The sequence below is a fragment of the Girardinichthys multiradiatus genome, chromosome 17 (genome assembly GCF_021462225.1).
Source record: "Girardinichthys multiradiatus isolate DD_20200921_A chromosome 17, DD_fGirMul_XY1, whole genome shotgun sequence".
Classification (NCBI taxonomy): Eukaryota; Metazoa; Chordata; class Actinopteri; order Cyprinodontiformes; family Goodeidae; genus Girardinichthys; species Girardinichthys multiradiatus.
In genome coordinates, this window is record NC_061809.1 from 13,974,285 (window position 1) to 13,996,054 (window position 21,770).

The 21,770-nt window shown below is 38.9% G+C and overlaps 1 protein-coding gene across 14 annotated transcripts in view; it reads left to right on the forward strand.

The window, feature by feature from the left end:
• Positions 1-21,770, forward strand: part of nrcama (neuronal cell adhesion molecule a) — a 76,822-nt gene that overhangs the window by 45,076 nt on the left and 9,976 nt on the right. For 3 of the 14 annotated variants that reach the window (XM_047390038.1, XM_047390031.1, XM_047390032.1), the window contains exons 3-27: positions 696-880; positions 1,123-1,140; positions 1,517-1,622; positions 4,814-5,007; positions 5,110-5,232; positions 5,318-5,488; positions 7,699-7,810; positions 8,110-8,294; positions 10,042-10,173; positions 10,359-10,502; positions 10,613-10,724; positions 13,943-14,109; positions 14,242-14,389; positions 14,495-14,619; positions 15,150-15,179; positions 15,620-15,721; positions 16,334-16,531; positions 16,619-16,689; positions 16,779-17,004; positions 17,186-17,301; positions 17,576-17,783; positions 18,389-18,511; positions 18,614-18,790; positions 19,610-19,642; positions 20,556-20,621. In XM_047390038.1, coding sequence (XP_047245994.1) covers positions 787-880; positions 1,123-1,140; positions 1,517-1,622; positions 4,814-5,007; positions 5,110-5,232; positions 5,318-5,488; positions 7,699-7,810; positions 8,110-8,294; positions 10,042-10,173; positions 10,359-10,502; positions 10,613-10,724; positions 13,943-14,109; positions 14,242-14,389; positions 14,495-14,619; positions 15,150-15,179; positions 15,620-15,721; positions 16,334-16,531; positions 16,619-16,689; positions 16,779-17,004; positions 17,186-17,301; positions 17,576-17,783; positions 18,389-18,511; positions 18,614-18,790; positions 19,610-19,642; positions 20,556-20,621 — 3,181 coding nt within the window. In that variant the 5' untranslated portion in view covers positions 696-786. The remainder of the gene's footprint in view (positions 1-695; positions 881-1,122; positions 1,141-1,516; positions 1,623-4,813; positions 5,008-5,109; positions 5,233-5,317; positions 5,489-7,698; positions 7,811-8,109; positions 8,295-10,041; positions 10,174-10,358; positions 10,503-10,612; positions 10,725-13,942; positions 14,110-14,241; positions 14,390-14,494; positions 14,620-15,149; positions 15,180-15,619; positions 15,722-16,333; positions 16,532-16,618; positions 16,690-16,778; positions 17,005-17,185; positions 17,302-17,575; positions 17,784-18,388; positions 18,512-18,613; positions 18,791-19,609; positions 19,643-20,555; positions 20,622-21,770) is intronic. The other 11 variants (XM_047390039.1, XM_047390040.1, XM_047390037.1 and 8 more) reach the window with 7 other exon arrangements.

A 21,770-nucleotide genomic window follows, 5' to 3' on the forward strand; every position in this document is an offset into this window, starting at 1 on the left:
GCACCTGAACATCCCTTTCAGACATCTTCCTCTTGCGTCCACAGTTAATCCTGTTGGATGTGGTTCGTTCTTCTTGGTGGTATGCTGACATTACCCTGGATACCGTGGCTCTTGATACATCACAAAGACTTGCTGTCTTGGTCACAGATGCGCCAGCAAGACATGCACCAACAATTTGTCCTCTTTTGAACTCTCGTATGTCACCCATAATGTTGTGTGCATTTCAGTATTTTGAGCAAAACTGTGCTCTTATCCTGCTAATTGAACCTTCACACTATGCTCTTACTGGTGCAATGTGCAATCAAGGAAGACTGGAAACCAGGCTGGTCCAACTTAGCCATGAAACCTCCCACACTAAAATGACAGGTGTTTCAGTTTCATTGTCCAACCCCTGTAGATAACTAACTTGGACTGAGCTTGCTGCAGGATTGTTGGCCATCTATATTAGATCAGACCGGTGGCATCTCTACATTTTACTGTTTAGCATTACATCGTGTGAACTACTTTTCATACAGCGGGTTGTGAGTGACAATTTAGACTCTTAAGATGTGAAAGTTGCATCCAAACATTATTTTCCACTTCAGCCCATGAGTTGATGTTACAATTTATTTACAATAAAGCCAAACTTAAATAAAACATGATGAAATAGGAGAAATATTGTTGGTTTTACACATTTCTGTTTTTATATTTTGTAGAGTTGATTCTTCTTCTTCACACATTGATCATTCTTCCTCTGCTGTTAAACCTGGAGGAAAGATTATCATTGCGTTACCGACACATACAAACATGGACAAAAGACAAAAATGGGCACCAGGTCTCCAAGGTGTGCTATTGATACTGCTGAGTCACATGACTACAGGACTTGAAGTGCCTCTTGATCGTAAGTATCACTCTCAATAATGTAACATTTACAGATAATGCTACATGCTGTTTCTCTTCTGCAAACTGATTTCTGTAATTTCAAACACTGTGTGTAAAAAGACTTCTTGCATTTATTCCACCTTCTTCAATAAAATGCAAGCTAAAAGAGGGAAAGCTGATTACACTGGCTCTATCAAACTCTAAATATTTTCTTTCACCTCAATCTGCTGTTTGTTCCGGCATGTCATGGGGGACTAAAAGCTAAAGTACTGGAAGGATGTAAGTTGCCTAAAAAACAGCCTTGGCGTTTTGTGTGCAGTTTTTGTCCTTCAGATATATTGATTTCCTCTTTGTGTGGCTTTAGTAACAACATGCATGGAGTTTTTTTCAACACAGCTCTACTGAGCACATTGCTTGGCGTGGAGTGTTGCTTGAAGTGTAAATTTGAAGTTAGGAAACGGTAAGCCATCAGCTCAGGGGTGAGATTGCTGCTTATGCCTTTGTTTGCCCCACAACTCCTGTCTGACAAGTTTGGCTAAGCATGCATGTTGCTTGAATAGTTCACCTGCTTGTTTATACAAAGTATGGAATATTATACGAAGTCAATTCAGTGCTGATGTGTGTATGAATTACACTTCTATGCATGTTTCTCCAGTACCTCAACCCCCCACCATAACACTGCAGTCCCCAAAGGATTTCATCTTTGATCCGCGGGAGAACATCGTCATTCACTGCGAGGCCAAAGGGAATCCTCATCCCAGGTGAGATGGGAACTCCAAAATACTTATTGAATAATTTAATGCCACCGCTGTGCTTCCTCTCTGCTGAATTACAGCCCTGTTTCCGAGGGCATCTTAACCTGCAGGCGCATGGAAAAGATAAATTGCCACAGCAACTGTCGTCATGGAGCCCAGGCGGTTGAGAAACACACCCGGAAGAGTGGATTAGCTGCTGTTCTGCTGCTGATTTGCCACCAATCATTGGAACAAATAAGTTAGAATCAGTCAAAAACCTCCGCAATTAAATCAGAGGCATTTTTCAGTTTGACACTTAAAAATGTACAGTGCCTTCCAAAAGTAGCCATATACCTTGAATATTTTCTCATTTTGTCCCATTAAAACCATAATTATTGTATTTTACTGGGATTTTTTGTGCTGTACTTATACACAGTAGGGCATAGAGGACACCCGTGTACAATTTCATCTCAGTAAGAATACAGCTCTTCGGTGTAGACCTCAGAGGTTATTTCATAGGTATCAGGGAACAAACAGCATCATGAAGGTGGCGGAACACCACAGACAGATCAGGGATAAAACTATGGATAATTTAAAGGTAGATTAGTTTATAAAACATCTCAAGCGGTAAACATCTCACAGAGCATTGTTGTATCCATCATTGGAAAATGTAAACAGTTTGGCACCACTGCAAACTTACCAAGACATGGCTGTTCACCCGTTTGCAGATTTGGCAAGGATAGCATTAATCAGAAGCAGTCAAGAGGCCCATTATAACTCTGAAGGGGCAGCATAGATTCATAGCACAGGTGGGAGTATCTGTTGGCCAAAGTTAATGGGAAGATAGATGCTAAATACAGGGCAGTCCTGGAAGAAAACCTGTTAGAGGCTGCAAAAGACTTGAGACTGAGTTGGAGGTTCAGTTTGTGAAAATCTTCAAGTGGGATGAATCATTTTACAAGATATTGTAGGTGCGTTTCTACTTTGTCTACCCTGATCCTTTACCTCTTGGAACCTTATTACTATGGTGCTAACATTTTGCTGCCTTAAAAAAGAATAAAGTCTGGAACTGAACTAAAGCTAGTCTACAGGTCCTTCTCAAAATATTAGCATATTGTGATAAAGTTCATTATTTTCCATAATGTCATGATGAAAATTTAACATTCATATATTTTAGATTCATTGCACACTAACTGAAATATTTCAGGTCTTTTATTGTCTTAATACGGATGATTTTGGCATACAGCTCATGAAAACCCAAAATTCCTATCTCGCCAAATTAGCATATCATTAAAAGGGTCTCTAAACGAGCTATGAACCTAATCATCTGAATCAACGAGTTAACTCTAAACACCTGCAAAAGATTCCTGAGGCCTTTAAAATTCCCAGCCTGGTTCATCACTCAAAACCCCAATCATGGGTAAGACTGCCGACCTGACTGCTGTCCAGAAGGCCACTATTGACACCCTCAAGCAAGAGGGTAAGACACAGAAAGAAATTTCTGAACGAATAGGCTGTTCCCAGAGTGCTGTATCAAGGCACCTCAGTGGGAAGTCTGTGGGAAGGAAAAAGTGTGGCAGAAAACGCTGCACAACAAGAAGAGGTGACCGGACCCTGAGGAAGATTGTGGAGAAGGGCCGATTCCAGACCTTGGGGGACCTGCGGAAGCAGTGGACTGAGTCTGGAGTAGAAACATCCAGAGCCACCGTGTACAGGCGTGTGCAGGAAATGGGCTACAGGTGCCGCATTCCCCAGACCTGGGCTACAGAGAAGCAGCACTGGACTGTTGCTCAGTGGTCCAAAGTACTTTTTTCGGATGAAAGCAAATTCTGCATGTCATTCGGAAATCAAGGTGCCAGAGTCTGGAGGAAGACTGGGGAGAAGGAAATGCCAAAATGCCAGAAGTCCAGTGTCAAGTACCCACAGTCAGTGATGGTCTGGGGTGCCGTGTCAGCTGCTGGTGTTGGTCCACTGTGTTTTATCAAGGGCAGGGTCAATGCAGCTAGCTATCAGGAGATTTTGGAGCACTTCATGCTTCCATCTGCTGAAAAGCTTTATGGAGATGAAGATTTCCTTTTTCAGCACGACCTGGCACCTGCTCACAGTGCCAAAACCACTGGTAAATGGTTTACTGACCATGGTATCACTGTGCTCAATTGGCCTGCCAACTCTCCTGACGTGAACCCCATAGAGAATCTGTGGGATATTGTGAAGAGAACGTTGAGAGACTCAAGACCCAACACTCTGGATGAGCTAAAGGCCGCTATCGAAGCATCCTGGGCCTCCATAAGACCTCAGCAGTGCCACAGGCTGATTGCCTCCATGCCACGCCGCATTGAAGCAGTAATTTCTGCAAAAGGATTCCCGACCAAGTATTGAGTGCATAACTGTACATGATTATTTGAAGGTTGACATTTTTTGTATTAAAAACACTTTTCTTTTATTGGTCGGATGAAATATGCTAATTTTGTGAGATAGGAATTTTGGGTTTTCATGAGCTGTATGCCACAATCATCCGTATTAAGACAATAAAAGACCTGAAATATTTCAGTTAGTGTGCAATGAATCTAAAATATATGAATGTTAAATTTTCATCACGACATTATGGAAAATAATGAACTTTATCACAATATGCTAATATTTTGAGAAGGACCAGTATATTCTTTAAACCTTATAAATGTGCAAGCTTCTAGTTGTACTATAGGAGTATTAGTTATTTCTGCAAACAGAAGTGTTAAATTCTGTAATTCATATGAATCAGTCAAGTGAGGACAAAACTCACTGCTACTTGGAATCCCGTGCCAAACTCCAGTGGCAGTCTCTGTGTCCTGCAGAAAATAGTGACATGAAAATGGTTATTGAATGCAATTAGTAATTAGTCATACAAAGTATTTGCAATAAGTTCATTTGATTTCATTAAAGTGATTGACTGATGTTCTTACACACTTTTGTGTGTTCGTCTATGTCTGTGCAGCTGAAAGAGGAAAGGGAGCTTTGCTTTGAATTTTGCAGTGTAAACAACTGAAGTTGCAGTTGAGCATTTCATTTGCACTGGAAGCAGTTTCTTGCTTGTTCTTCACAAAGCTCCAATGTTGCAGTCCAAACATTTCTTGTTTTACCTCTTTCATAATTGACCTATTTTATTTCTTGCCCTTTTTCATGTTTTACATTTTCCTCCATCCCGTTTGAGATATATTATTTACTCTTGTTATCTGTAGCTTTTCATGGACGAGGAATGGGACCAACTTTGATGTGGAGAAAGACTCCAAAGTCCTGATGAAGCGTGGTTCAGGAACACTGGTTATCGACATCAGTGGAGAAAAGGCTGAGGCCTATGAGGGGACATATCAGTGTACAGCTAGCAACGAGCATGGCAAAGCTCTATCCAATAACATTGTCATCAGACAGTCCAGTAAGAAAACATTATTCAGTTATGTCTAAATATCTGTGTTTTTTAACACTACTAGTATAAACAAATCATACAGGCCCCTTGTTTGCTTATTGTGACTCACAGGGTCCCCCTTGTGGTCGAAGGAAAGAAATGAGCAGATTGTGGTGAAGAAGGGGCTTTCCCTCTTGCTTCCATGTCGACCCCCTGCAGGCCTGCCTCCTCCTGTCATCTTCTGGATGGATAACAGTGAGTTGTTTGAATGTGAACCTTGTTGCATTCCTGTAAAATACAGACACACTAGTTATGGCAGAAATTCTATTTTCTTCCTCAGACTTTCATAAGCTGCCGATGGATAAGCGCGTGTCCCAGGCCCTGAACGGAGACCTGTACTTTTCCAATGTTCTCCCAGAAGACACCCGGAGCGATTACATTTGTTATGCTCGCTTTCCGCACACGCAAACCATCCAGCAGAAACAGCCCATCTCTGTCAGAGTGTTCACCGGTAAGTGTAGGCATTGAAACTGATTCAAATAACAACTAATTGCAATAAAAAGGAATATCCTAACACATTGCATTTAGCAGTGTATTTTTTTTCCTCTTTGACTTGAAATATAGCTACCACTATTTCTGTATTATACAGTACCTTACAATAAGCATTCATAAACCTTGAACTTTTCAAAAAACAATTTTTGTCATATTACAACCTTAAACCTTAATGTAACTGATGGGGTTTTATACGATAGACCAAATTACACATGTGGACTTTATTAACTATTAAGTTTACATCTGAAGGAAGGTTGTTACACTGAATTTTAATTAAGGGTATAGAATAAGACAGCTAAATACATATGTAGGCCATGCTTTTGAGATTTTTATTTACAATAATGAAACACTAGTTATAGTTTTCTCCAATTCACAAATATGCACAAATATTCACATAAACTTGCAATAAAATACCATGAAGTTTGTGGTAATGTGAGAAAATATAAAAAGGTCAAATGTAAAGTTTCTTTCGCAAGGTACTGTACATTCCCTGCATGTCATTGAGGCCTTCTAAAAATATTTGATTATACAATGCACGTGTTTCAGTGTCACAATGGTTGCAATGCTACACATTTTATGTCTTATTAAAATGCAAGTAAACATCACCTTTATATTTCCTGGTATGCATTGTTATGCTTTTTTAATATATTGCAGTGGAAACAACGAATGAGACTTTGCCTGCTTATAATAGTCCTGATTTCTATAGTGGTGAGTGTTGCTGGTTTATTTCCAGTGTAAATCCTGCCCTGTTTTCAACCCCTGGCATAAGCGTGTTCCTTTTAATTTGGCCTCAACCCACTTTCTATGTGGCTACCTTAACCTGCAACACTAAGACGATTCCTCCTGTTTCCTCTCTGCAATATCTGAAAAGGTTAAATAATGAAACAATTATTATTAAAATTCCTGACAAAAAATACATAATTACCTCGCCAACAGGTTCCACTTTTTACCTAAATGTAGCTATTTAAGCCTCTTTTATGGAAAAATTAGCGACCAGGAAATTCCAAGTAATCTAAAACATTACCCAAGATGGCTACACATTAATATTCATGACTTTTTTACATTGTTTTGGTATTCTTGATTAGTCATTTGTTTTTTAGACCAAAGGGAAAAACAATCAACAGTGGGCAGTATGGCTCACTGCCCAGGGTGACACAGCCTTGGACATTTGCAGAAATCCCTCGACAAAATAAAAACAGAAAACAACTGTCAGCTACACCCAGAAGGAGTTTTCTGTTGCCTTTTTGCATGTCCAATCAAAGCAGAGTGGGTACTGTTGAGGTAAAATAATGCTATCACTGATATTCTTGCGGCCTCAACCTCTCCCAGTCTGGATGTCGTGAGAAAGAACAGATGAAGAGCAGGAAATTAAGATTAACGCAAGTTTAATTTGGAAGATAATAAGTCCAATGATTTCTAATGCAAAATGGATATACAAAAAAACACAATGAAAGAAAATTACATGAAGAATAGGACATTTTCATAAGGGTCCTTACAGAGAGAGATGGATTTTCAGCAAAGCATGGCTGTCTTTACCCAGATGTCTCTGTCATTTCAAGTCCCAGGTACATCTTTATACCGTGGACTTAAAAGCTTACTGACTGTGCCTTCCCTTTTTCTGTCAGGTGTTGTAAATCAGCCAAGCTCCCTTGTGGCATCTATACCACGGCCAAAAGTTGATATTTATTGCTTTAATGTCCCTACAGCCAGCTTTTACGGCTTGCAGCTGCCGGGACCCTTCTAACCTCTGATTCAACCTGACCCCTGCTGTTACTGACTCTTTCCCCAAGACTCACGTGTGTTTTGCACTTTAATGGGGGCCACAGAATGAGAGGTTATCTGTTGTTGTATGGAAGATTCATCTTTATAACATGTATTTTGTCTACTCAAATTAAAGAAAAAATTAAGATGTAAATAAGATATAATACACAAGCACCTTTCTTTTTACATTGTTACATCACTAAACCATTTCCTCTCTCATCATATAACATTTGAAAACACCCTATCCACAGTTTGACTTGGTAGTGCCTCTTCCTCCTTGTCCATAACATTCCTCCTGACATCACACTTCCACATACTACACTTGTAAATGTTGTGGAGAGATCAACAACTAAGCTACGTGCTGCTTTGACATGACTTTTATTTCTGCTTGTGTCCTTATGTGATCAGAAAATCCAGAAGAGGAGCGTAGCCCTGGTTTCATGTTTCCTTTAGGCATTATGAGCACCAAGATGGTTCTGAGAGGGGAGACTCTAGAATTGGAATGCATCGCTGAGGGATTGTAAGTTGGCTTTTATTTTTTGCACAGTGCCTTGTAAAAGTATTCATAAGCTTTGAACTTGTTCGCATTGTGTTGCATTAAAACCATATACTTCTGAATGTTTTATTGAGATCCGATGTGGTGGACCAACACAAAGTGTTGTAAAACAAATTGTTAAAAATAAATAGTTTCAGGGCCATCAATACTTTAGCACAGCACTCCGTTTTTTTACCAAATGTAATTGGTTTACTCTGGTTAATGTTGCACAAACAAAAAGGTTCCTCAGGGTCTCATGAAAATGATCATGTTTTCTGCGACAGGCCAACTCCAGCCATTTTGTGGCAAAAGGATGGAGGGAGGCTGCCGAGTGGCAGGACAGGGTTTCACAACTTCAATAAAACACTGAAGATTTCTGATGTGAATGAAGATGATGCTGGTGATTACCGCTGTACAGCCACCAACAAGCTGGGCTCTGAACAACACATCATTAACGTTACGGTTAAAGGTATGTAGCACAGCAAAGATGTTTTTTCCGTTGTATCTTCATCAATTTTGAAATACATAATTTATTTTGAGAAACAACCTGGCAATGTGTAAAAATAAAATTCCCCTCCTCACTAAATCATGAATTAAATGTGATTAGTCACATGGACTATTCAATTTCAATAGTCACACCCATACCTGATTACTGCCAGGCCTGTAGAATCAAGAAATCACCACTCCGACAACATGACGTTGCCTAAAAGATCTCAAAAAGCACCACATCATGGACTCATTTAAATAATCTTTCTAGAGACAAGGAACAAACCCATCAATCAGTCTTGAGTGGGTTACAAAACCATTTCAAATGCGTCAGGACTCGCGCAAACCAAAGTGATAACTATTATCCACAACTGGAGAAAACATGGAACTGTGTTAAACCTTCCTTGAAGTGGCCAGCTTAATACAATTACTTCAAGATTACATTGACGATCTGTCCAGGAGGTCACAAAAGAACCCCAAACAACATCTAAAGCACTGCAAGCCTCACTTGCCTCAGTTAAGGTCACTGTTCATGCTTCAACAATAGGAAAGTAACTGGGCAAAGATAGCATCTATGGGTGAGTTTCAAGGTGAAAACCACTGCTGACCATAAAGAATACAAAGGCTTATCACGTTGGCTAAAAGAAAACAGCTTGATCATGCAAGATTTTCAGGAAAATTCTTTGTTGACTGATGAAATAAAAGGTGAACTTTTGGGAGATGTGCATCCCATTACATCTGGTAAAAATATCACAGTATTTTAGAAAAAGAACATCATACCAGCAGTGAAACATGTTGGTGGTAGTGTGATGGCTGCTCTGCTGGTTCAGAATCTGAAAAACTTGCCAAAATTGATGAGCCATAAATTCTGCTTTCTTGCAGAAAATCCTAAAGCAGAATTCCTGGCCATCAGTTCACGGCCTTAAACTCAAGCTCAATTGGGTTTGCAGTGGGACAATATTCCAAAACACCAAACAGCACATCTTTGAATGCCTTAATAAAGCAAAAGATAAAATCTGGACGTAAATCTGATTTAGATTCTATGATATGGTCTTAAGTAGGCTGTTTATGCTCAAAGACCGTGTAATTTGGCTAAATTAACACAATTCTGCAAGGAAGAGTGGACTCAAACTCATAAACAGAAATGTAAAAGATTTGTAGACCGTTATCTCAGGCACTTGATGGCAGTTGTGGCACAACCAGTGATTAGATTTATGGGGCCATTTTGGTTTGAATGGCTTTGCTCCCTCAATAAATTAAGTCATTTTTTAGAAACTGCTCATTGTATTTACTCTGTTTATCTTTGTCTGATATTATAATTTATTTAATGATGTGTAACATATACGTTTGAGAAAAAAGCAAAAACATGTTCTCCAAACATCTTTTAGGTGACAGAAACATCCTTACTGTTCTGTATGTCTTTTATAATAAGGACTTTCTGGCTAGTGCTTAGTGCATTGCTCTGATTGGCTTAAATAAAGTTTGCAACACAAATAAATGCGCAAAAATTAACTAATTACGATCTTTGAAATTGCAATGGAGTATAGTGTGAAAAATATATTTTGCTTGTCAGCTTTACCTCACATCATCATGAAACATTTGTACACATGAAAACATATATAAAGACAAACGTTTATAAAGGCAAGTACCTATTGAATCAAAACCAAAAAAAGAATTTGAATCATGTTCTCTCAGTAATTTCACTGTGCATCTTCATTCTCCCTCTCCAGCGGCTCCTTTCTGGATCAGTGCTCCCAGAAACCTCATCCTGGCTCCGAACGAGACCGGCATCTTAACCTGCCGGGTTAGTGGAAAACCTAAGCCAAAAATTAACTGGTTTGTCAATGGTCGTCCAATAGAAGGTAAGTTGAATGTGAAAAAAAAAAAACAAACAAAAAAAACAGACTCAAGAATCTGTTTACAGTAATATAGACTAGATTGGAAAAAATAGGGACTTTTTTTTTTCAAATACATTAAAGTTTACCATACTGCAGTCTTAACTGAAGTGGCAAAAACTGTGTGTAAAAATTCCTTTTTTATATTTTAGATGCTTATGAAGATAATGGCCCAAAGATAGAGGAGGACACTGTGATTCTCACCAATGTACAGTCCGGGAGCAGTGCTGTCTACCAGTGTAATGCATCCAATGAGTTTGGTTACTTGATGGCTAATGCTTTTGTCAGTGTTCTAGGTAAGCTCAATGTTACCAAACTATTAGTTAATGTTCAAACATCTAGACTTGCATGTGAGCAATTAAATTCAGCTAATGTTGGTTTAAATTTTTATGTTTTCTCTCAATAGCTGAACCACCAAGAGTTCTTACTCTGCCAAACCAAGTATACAGAGTCATCATGAACAACCCGGTGCTGCTTCACTGTGCCTCCTTTGGCTCGCCAATACCGTCCATCACATGGTACGAGTCCGAACCTAAACAAAGTTGGTGACTGTTCTATTTAAGCATTTTCTACCAAGATCAGGCATAAAACTCAGGGTTGTTCACATTACATCAAAAACGTTTTATTTTTTCAATGAAAGGGAATGTTACATCTCATATGTAGACTTTATTAAGCTGGCTTTGAGCTCACTAGATGTATACGGGAAGAAATTGGTGATTGAGAGATTTTGTGTGTTAGCAAGCTGAATAGCCGTTTCCTAGCTTGCAGTTTGTTCTAGACTTGTCTTTCTGTTAAGTTGCAGCGCTCTTGAGGGTGACTGCATTGACTGTTTATTTTCCTGCTTTAGTGGCAATTAATTTCTGTCATCCTATAGCTAAGACCTGAGTTTGGTTGGTATAACCTCAATTAAGTGCATATGAAGGCTGGTGTTATCCTTGGATGTTAAAAACAGACTTGATAAAGGTCTGCCGCTGTCAGATATTTGAAAAATTTTCTGAAATTGACCAAACAAGTTAAAGCCTAATTGTAAAGTTGAAGGAAACAGATACGTGGTTTTGGAAATTTCTTTGAAAATTAAAGTCTGAAAAGTGCAGTATGTATTTGTATTCAGTTCCACTGTGTATAGCTTTGCCTATCTAGAGACTGAGATTTTTGCTCATTCTTCATTCCACCTGCAGAAGAAAAACATCCCCACAGTATAATGCTGTAACTACAATGTTTTAGCATAGGGGTGTTGCATTCAAGAAAATGTGCACTGTATCCATTTTGCACATAGGTCAAAAATGTCAATTTTCGCCTCATTTGTAGATGGCCAAATCTCCATAGGTTTCCAGCTGTACTATGCTCTTTCCATTTATAAAAATGGATTAAACTGTGCTGTAACTGATTTTTAAAGCTTGCAGAACAGCTCAAGCTCAGTCAGGCTGGATGGGGAGTTTCTTTGATTATCAGTTTTCCTAATGAGATTTATTCCATTCTATTGGAGCTCTGGATTTATGTTTAAGGTGGTTTTGCTGCTGCCGGTTACAAGTGCTTCAGTCGCAATTGCAGAAGAAGAAGAGCATCCCCACAACACAATGTTTCAGCCAACATATCTCACGATGAGTATCGTGTGTCCACTGTATTGTGCACATAATGTTTTTGCTTATATGCTAAAAGCTAATTTTTGGTCTCATCTGACTAGGCCTCTTGTTCCACATGTTTGCTGTGTCCCCTGGTTTGTTGAAGGTTTTCAACAATCCATGTGTTCATGGTGCTGCTTGTTTCTCTACAGGTCCTTCTCAAAATATTAGCATATTGTGATAAAGTTAATTATTTTCCATAATGTAATAATGAAAATTTAACATTCATATATTTTAGATTCATTGCACACTAACTGAAATATTTCAGGTCTTTTATTGTCTTAATACGGATGATTTTGGCATACAGCTCATGAAAACCCAAAATTCCTATCTCACAAAATTAGCATATCATTAAAAGTGTCTCTAAACGAGCTATGAACCTAATCATCTGAATCAACGAGTTAACTCTAAACACCTGCAAAAGATTCCTGAGGCCTTTAAAACTCCCAGCCTGGTTCATCACTCAAAACCCCAATCATGGGTAAGACTGCCGACCTGACTGCTGTCCAGAAGGCCACTATTGACACCCTCAAGCAAGAGGGTAAGACACAGAAAGAAATTTCTGAACGAATAGGCTGTTCCCAGAGTGCTGTATCAAGGCACCTCAGTGGGAAGTCTGTGGGAAGGAAAAAGTGTGGCAGAAAACGCTGCACAACGAGAAGAGGTGACCGGACCCTGAGGAAGATTGTGGAGAAGGGCCGATTCCAGACCTTGGGGGACCTGCGGAAGCAGTGGACTGAGTCTGGAGTAGAAACATCCAGAGCCACCGTGCACAGGCGTGTGCAGGAAATGGGCTACAGGTACCGCATTCCCCAGACCTGGGCTACAGAGAAGCAGCACTGGACTGTTGCTCAGTGGTCCAAAGTACTTTTTTTCGGATGAAAGTAAATTCTGCATGTCATTCGGAAATCAAGGTGCCAGAGTCTGGAGGAAGACTGGGGAGAAGGAAATGCCAAAATGCCAGAAGTCCAGTGTCAAGTACCCACAGTCAGTGATGGTCTGGGGTGCCGTGTCAGCTGCTGGTGTTGGTCCACTGTGTTTTATCAAGGGCAGGGTCAATGCAGCTAGCTATCAGCAGATTTTGGAGCACTTCATGCTTCCATCTGCTGAAAAGCTTTATGGAAATGAAGATTTCATTTTTCAGCACGACCTGGCACCTGCTCACAGTGCCAAAACCACTGGTAAATGGTTTACTGACCATGGTATCACTGTGCTCAATTGGCCTGCCAACTCTCCTGACCTGAACCCCATAGAGAATCTGTGGGATATTGTGAAGAGAACGTTGAGAGACTCAAGACCCAACACTCTGGATGAGCTAAAGGCCGCTATCGAAGCATCCTGGGCCTCCATAAGACCTCAGCAGTGCCACAGGCTGATTGCCTCCATGCCACGCCGCATTGAAGCAGTCATTTCTGCAAAAGGATTCCCGACCAAGTATTGAGTGCATAACTGTACATGATTATTTGAAGGTTGACGTTTTTTGTATTAAAAACACTTTTCTTTTATTGGTCGGATGAAATATGCTAATTTTGTGAGATAGGAATTTTGGGTTTTCATGAGCTGTATGCCAAAATCATCCGTATTAAGACAATAAAAGACCTGAAATATTTCAGTTAGTGTGCAATGAATCTAAAATATATGAATGTTAAATTTTCATTATTACATTATGGAAAATAATGAACTTTATCACAATATGCTAATATTTTGAGAAGGACCTGTATGTTCTCTAACAAACCTTTGAGGCCTCAACAGAACAGTTGCGTTTATACTGGGATTATATTACACATAGGTATACTGTATTTAGAATTGGATGACTTTCGAAACCAATTGCATGCACTCGAGTACAGAGGGCTAAATATAAAAGCACAGAAAAAGTTTCATTGTTTATTTGTTATAAATCTTCAAAACCATGGTTCTTTTTTCCATTATCCCCCCTTCCTTGAGTTTGTCTGTTGATCAAACAATCCCACTAAAAAAAACTTTAAAGTTTGAATTTTGTAACATGACAAAATAGGAAATATTTCAAAGGGGTTTGAGTAATTTTGCAAACCTATTTGTTTTGTATGCTAATACAACAATACTGAACATGTGCTTTTTGATTTTTTTCCATACAGGTTTAAGGATGGTCAGACAAACATTAAGAACGGTGACCCATATGTGATCCATGAGAACGGCACCCTAGAAATCATCGTGGCCCAGCCACTGCATAGTGGAAAGTACACCTGCACTGCCACCAATAATCTGGGGTTCAAAGAGAATCATGTCTTCCTGGAAGTTAAAGGTCAGTAACACCTCATTGTGACCGAGATAAGGAAATGCTGATTGATATTCTATCCTTTTAAAAGCTTTAAGGATTATATTTATATTTAAGTCCTAGCTGTAAATATCCATTATTATTAATGCTATATTCCAGAACCCACACGGATCCTCACGCAGCCGAAGTACAGACTGGTGCAGAGAGGAATGAGTGCGTTGTTTGAGTGTAAAGTCAAACATGATAACACCCTTGTTCCCACCATGACCTGGCTAAAAGATAATGGAGAACTGCCAGACGATCAGAGGTACAGCAGACCTTCAGATTAAACCTACAGTGATTACTAGTATGAGGTTTCAGATCTATAGTCTGTGGGAAAAAAAAACAACTTCTTTATTGGTAATACGTGCAGGTTTGAGGTGGGCGATGAGAGTCTGACCATCAGAGACGTGACAGATGATGATGCAGGCACTTATACCTGCATTATAAACACCATTCTGGATCAGGATTCTGCAAGTGCTATGCTGACTGTTGTTGGTGGGTTGACACATTGGTACACTGAACATTTTATCTCTGATGCCTAAATCTAGATCTACCAATATTTGTTATTGCCTTTCTTGGAGACTAAATGAGTTAAAACATTGTAAACAGTGATGGTTTGTGATATGGGTAACATGGCTCACCATCCAGGGCAGCAGGAGCTTGAGGGCTACTTAAGCATTCGGGGAAAATAAATCTGATGTAATCTGATTTATTGCTTATGTCAGTTTGGACTGGTCACCCCACTATGTTGTAAGCAGTTTTGAGGGTGGCTCACCCAGGGCTTTATTCAAGTAAGAACAACCACTGATTGTAAGTCAGAATCTATCTTGAAACTCTCTTAATTCAAATGACTTTCCTCCTTTTTTGTCTGTGTCAATTCTCTTATTACTTTATTATAGAAAAGTTTTGTTTTCAATAACCTAATGCTTCAGTAGTGTTTTTCCTGCCTTTCCTTGCATTTCAAAAATATCTATTACTAACAACTTATTCCTTTCTTTCACTTTCCTCTTTCTTCTTGCTGTCAGAGGCAACCCCTACTCCAACAATTGTTTTAGGTAAACATTTAGCTGGCATTCAGTCAATGGTTTGATTCACAAAATATGTAGATTCAATTTATTTATTTTATAACCTGTTTTAAATATGTTTATATTTGTATCACTTTACTTTTATTGTTTGATGTATCCAGAGTGCTTTCACCACTTACACAGCTTCACTTCATCTGTGTGGGTGTGTGTATCGGTCTCATCGATTAATATCTCCTTCGTTATATGATGTGTTTGCTTCGTATCAGCATTTTGGTCTATGCAGCTAGACACTGAAAAACCCTGTGTAGCTGATCACAGAAAACTTTGTAAACTTGTGTTTAAAACTGTGTTACTGATTGGTTAGTTATTGCTATATAAAAAGCCATATATTTCACCAGCCATATTCAAGCTCAAAGCATTGTCTGCTGACATGGTGTCGAGAACTAGCTTTACTCTTATTGGTCTTGCAGAAAAGCCGGACTCTCCCACTGACCTGGAACTCACTGATCAGATGGAGAGAAGTGTTCAGCTCACCTGGATCCCTGGAGATGAAAACAATAGTCCTATACAAAGTACGGAATACTCAATGTTTGTTGCCTAGTTTGATTTTCACCATCATTTCTGCAAACGTTACTACTTGTTGGCTGTTTTTTTACTCACTTTGTGAAACCCCAGGTATTTAGGAGTGACGGTCTAATTGTTCTTGCTTTTTTATTTATTCTATTTGCATTTACTTAAGGATGACCTGATCATCTTGAGCTGAAATGTAAATTCTCTGGACACAGTGTAAGACTGAGCCCAAGTGGTCAAATAAATATTAGCTGAATTAATCAGAAAAACTTCCCTGCTATGTTTGTCACTCCAAGCATATGCCATGTTGAGGTGAAACATTCATCACCAAGGCAGATAAAGCCTCTTAATAGGGTAGTGTGAGATAGGACGGCGGACGTATCAGGTCAGGCCCAATAATTTTTAGACAGGTCCAAAAATTCCAAGGCAGTCTGGGTCAGCAAATCAAATTGTGAATGCTACAGTGTCAAATGCATAGAAAGGTGATGATGGGACAGTAATTACTGTGTATTAGAAATGCAAAGCAGAAAGGCAGTGGTGTGTTAGGCATAGTGGAATCTTGATCTTTATATTCCAACCTATCTGATTTCGGTAACATTGTGTGTTTTTTCCAGAATTTTTGATTGAGTACATGGATCTACTCCACCAGCCAGGGGTTTGGGTCAACCTCACAGAAGTGGCTGGAACCAGCACCACCGCCCAGCTGCAGCTCTCTCCGTACGTCTACTATACATTTAGAGTGCGTGCTCAGAATGAAGTTGGCTATAGCAACCCCAGTGACCCCTCAGCACAATACAGAACCAACCCTTCAGGTAATAGATACTTTTGATAACTTGAGTACTTCCTGTTTAAGGATCACAGATGTACGGAGTGAGCCGTGATTATTTGATTTTCCTCAGCTCCAGATGAAAATCCAACAAATGTGAAAGGAGCAGGGACAGAGCCTGGCAACTTGGTCATCTCCTGGAGGGTAAGAAGGATTTGATTTGGTTCAGTTACATTTAAAACATTTTACCTTATTTTTCAGAAATAGACTCTTTAAAATCCCTCTCTGTGTAGCCCCTCACAGGATTCCAGTCGAATGGTCCTGGACTGGAGTACAAGGTGCAGTGGAGACAAAAGGACGTTGAAGATGACTGGACCTCAAAGAATGTTGTCAACGTTTCCCAACTAATTGTCTTTGGAACGCCAACGCATGTGCCCTATGAAATTAAAGTTCAGGCTTTTAATGACTACGGCAATGGTCCTGAACCTGCAGTGGTGATTGGTTTCTCGGGAGAAGACCGTAAGTGAATTTTGTGGAAAGTTTTCATGAATTCTAATTGTTCTGTCTTAAACATCTTTAAGATGTCGGAGTAATTTTCTGATACCTTGGTGTTTTTGTTTTGTTGCGTAGTTGTCATAGACACAGTAACACGTCTGAAATCATATTATATGATTAACATTTCCATCTCTCTTCTTGGCAGTGCCTTTGTCTGCTCCTGATAATGTCCAGGTCACTGTTCCTAACAGCAAACTGGCAAAAGTGCAGTGGGAGCCTGTATCGAATCCCTCTGTCAGAGGGGAACTGAAAGGATACAGGGTATGATTTTAGTTTTTTTTCCCCACAAAACCTCTTCTTAGTTGTTTCTTTTATTTGACTGCTGTGGTGTGAAATTTGACTTTAGTAAGAAACTAAACTAACAAAAAATGTAGAACCTTGCATGCATTCTTAACCTATTTTTCAGTGAATTTCAGAAAGTATTCAGAAAGTATAGTGTATATCCAAAAAACTAAGTCTTAAATGTACTTCACATAATGCATTTAGACAGATCCTTTTTCACGTGGTGGCCAAATGTTCTTGTGTCTTTCTCTAGGTATACTACCGTCGAGTGCATGGCCAGCACAACCCGCAGAAGGAAGCAGATCACCAGGAGCAAGTTTTAACATTCAGTGGAAACTGCAGCGAGGGAATGCTACCAGGCCTTCAGCCTTACAGTGTCTACAACCTCTTCATCAAGGTCTTCAATAACAAAGGAGAAGGACCTCCTAGCCCCAACAAGACTTTTGAAACCCCTGAAGGAGGTATGTTTATACTGAAATGTTTAGCAGTATTCTCTTAAAGTTTGCCTTTCATATAACAAGGTTTATGCCATTTAATTCCAGAGCTTTCCTAATGTGTAATTAAACTATATTTGTTGCCATTTACATCAAGGTAAAGATCTTGACAAAAAAATGTTTCTTTGCTCTAAATCTGACCTCTTTCCACATGTTAAATAATTCCCACAGTGAAAACATGGTTAATGGCAGCACTAATAATGCATAAACGGAGAGTAGCAGGGCAAGACAGGGTAAGCAGCCTAAGCTGTTGCCAACAAAAATGCAGATGGCTTAAGATAAGATTTGCATACTGAAAAAAAGTATAAGTATAAGTTTATACGCTTAAAATTAAGTTTTGACTAATGACGTGAGCTCTTTTAGACAAATAATAATCGTTCAGAGTGAAGACAATAAAGTCCACCAGTTTTCTGGGTCTGTAGTTCAATTGGGGGCATTGATGGGCAAGTAACTGTTTTTGCTATGTCAGATTATATCTGCTATCTCAGGACAGTTTTTATTTTTGAACACAGACCTAAGAGATAATGGGTTCACTAACTGTACTCTGACTGTGATTTTACTTTCTAATTCAGTACCCGGTCCTCCTTCTTTTCTGAGTGTGATGAACCATAGTTTGGACACTCTCACACTTAAATGGGGCCCACCTTTGAGCAACAATGGACGCCTTACTGGATACACCCTCAAATACCATCCGGGTAGGTGTAAGCAATCACTTGATACACTTCAACCGTTTTTCTCTTTTATTTTCGTTTAGTCTTTTATTCTCCATCGCTGAGTTCTTCCTGCTTTCTCAACAGTCAACACCACAAATGAAATGGGGACAGTCAAGGAACAGACCTTTCCAGCCAACGTGACTACCATCACCTTGAGCAGCCTGAACGTCAGCGTGCTCTACAAATTTTACTTAAATGCTCGGACAAGACAAGGTTCCGGCCCTGATATTACTAAAGAGGCATTTACAGCCATGGATACTGGTATGTCTGGTGTGCTTTATGGCTCTTTTCCATACACATTGGCCCAGCGCCGCATGGCTCCACTCTGCTCAATCTCGCTGTACTCCGCACAAGAGCTATTGTTTCCATTGTCTCACTGACTGCAGGAGGTATGGCATAAAGCCCCACCTTCAGCTGAGGGATTTTTGCGCTGTGACGCTATTAGCCCGTATTGAGTTATGGTTCCGTGTGAGTCAACCAAACATGAGATAAGTTTCAAGTAAAGATAAGCAAAGTAAAATAAACACTCACCATTGCACATCATTTCATTTAACAGTGATTTATATTTCTGAAGTTGCTCTTTAGCTTTTTGAGCTTTTCCTGGCACAGTGGTGTGCGGTAAAATCAATGGCTTGTCATTCTCTCTGCTACCTCGGCGAACACCTTCTCATGCCACATGTCCATGGCCAATCAGTGAACATCAGTCTGTTCACATCACATTTCAGCCCTGCTCAGCCTGTATGGGACCTACTGACCAGCAGGTACCAAGAAAGCCAGTACAGGGCCGGAGAAACCAGTAACAGAAACGGTCGCAAAACGGGCTGAGTAGAGTGGAGCTGTCCACGGAAAAGCGGCATTAGACTGATGCTTTTCATTATTTAGCTGGAATTGATTCACACCAAGCTCAGTGTCTTACATCACCAGCCATAAGGCAACATTATAAAGTGTTAGAACCAAACCCCTATAGGAGATATTAAAGATTCCTTAAAAATTGAGAACAATGAGGAGGCTCTGCTGTATTCCCCACTTAATTGTTTTCTTACTGCCCTTTTGTCTTTGTCTTTCCTTTTCTCTTTTAAGCTCTTATTCATTCCACTATACAGCCAGACAAAGGTAACACATGTGCCTCCAAACATGTTTGCATGCTATTTTTCTCCATTAGAAAACTAAAACAAACCCTAGTATTGTATATTCTCTAATTATATTTCGAGTTAAAACCAGATATTTATATACTCAATACACTGAAACGTAAACCTTTCTTTCTCACTATGTGATATTAAATCAGACTAAAACTTTCCTGTTTTGAGTCATTTACAATTATCAAAATAATTTTTAGTTGCTAAATGCCAAAATGATGAGAGAGATATTTTGTGTGAAACGTTTGTGCTTAAGGTTTTACCTTAAAATACACCTACAGGCCAGTCCCAATTAACTCAGATGTTGTAAATTAACCTTTCAGAAGCTTGCCCATGACATCATCATCTGGGCTTTCCCACACTGTTTAAGGGCACAATCATCTTACTGTATGTTAACTTTTGACTTGGAAGGAACTCATAAAAGATTCTCTAACAAGGATTCTGGTAGTCCTTGCTGGCCAGAAACAGGAAACATTTAGGTCTTATTTAATGCCTTACTGGGAAAAATAAGGTTATGTTTGTTTATGTTGTGCATGTAAACATATGTTTTTATTTGTAACTCACCTTTATGCACACTGCCTTGTTACTATGTTTGCAATCTTTATCTGTATCTAAACTAGCTCTTTAATATATTTCACTGCTACCTCTTTGTCTATGATCTGCAACGTAGTAGAAGATTATTATAATCAAAACCAGTTTGTTCGCGTGTATGTCTTGTATATCAGATTTATTTTTGTTTGGATAAATCAATCAATCCAGTGTTTGAATGAGTTCTAAATTGCAAAATTCAGAGGTACTACAAGATGTTTTAGCTCTGCCTCTCAGTACAGTATGTTACCTTTTGTCATGTGCACTGTATTTGTTTTGTCACTCTTTCCGTGTCCTTTCAGGCCCCACAGAGCCCCCTCACACAACCTTTCCCATCACTCAGTCTCTGCATCTCCCGCTTCACAAGGGTACAAGCACCTCCCATGTCCCTAACTGTCTGTCTAAATATCTACCCTTACGCTGAGTGCTGCAAAAACTGTTTCGTTTTAAAGCAGACCCCGAAAAACCTACTAAAACAAATGGGATAAAACTTTTTATTTAGTATTTTATTTATTGAGGACAGAACTTTAAATTTCAGTGATTGGTGAAAGTATATAAACCTTTGCTGGTCACTTTCTCAAAGTTAATTTATAGTCATATATCATATCTTTTTACTGAAGGACTTACTTAGTTTTTTCTCTAATTGCAAGCTTTTAATCAACAATACCATTGCAGTACCATCGACTTGTTTTGCACACTATGCCTTGCAAAATGGTTTAATATTTCTCAAAACATTTCTCATGTTGCCATTTTGCAAACACAATCTTATGGTATTTTGAAACTACATGTAATAGACTGATAAAAAGCAGCATATATTCTGAATATGTAACTATATTAACAGATCCTATAGCTCCGTAATAATTTCTTTAATTTTACAGACCCATAAGCATCAATAATCCATTTTGTAACTTTTTTTATTATTTTAAAAACAAGCTCTAGATGGTTGCGTTACTTTCTTTGCTTACTTTTTAATAGTTTTGATCAGTAAATAAATTGCACGAAATATTTTACATTTTAGTTTGGTTTCCTCTAACAATAAATGAGCTCAAAAATAACTAATAAATTAACAGAGATGGTGTATGAAAGTGAGGCATTTTGGCCTTAGTTCCCTTATCTGATTGGTGCTCCGTAACGTTTGACGTTTGTGCAGCAACTACCAGATTTATTTCCTGCCTAGTGTCAGAAATAGTAATAAAAAATAAAGACATTTGCACAAACAGTGACTTATAAAAACTAAGTGTTTAAGTTAATGCTTAATCAGTTTTTTCATCCTTATAAATTACTTTGCAGGCTTAAAGTTTAAATTAATTATACAACCAAAATGTAAAAGAAATTATTCTTTCTGTAGACTTCATGTGTATGAAAAATAACAAGGATGCTTTGACTTATTAGTAGCAATTGAAAGTTCCTTTAGTACATTTTTTTATCTTTTTTGACAATAACATAATTATAATCAAGAAAGTTCCAAATGTGTTATTGTATTTGACTTTCAAATGAAAACAATATTTGTGCTTCCT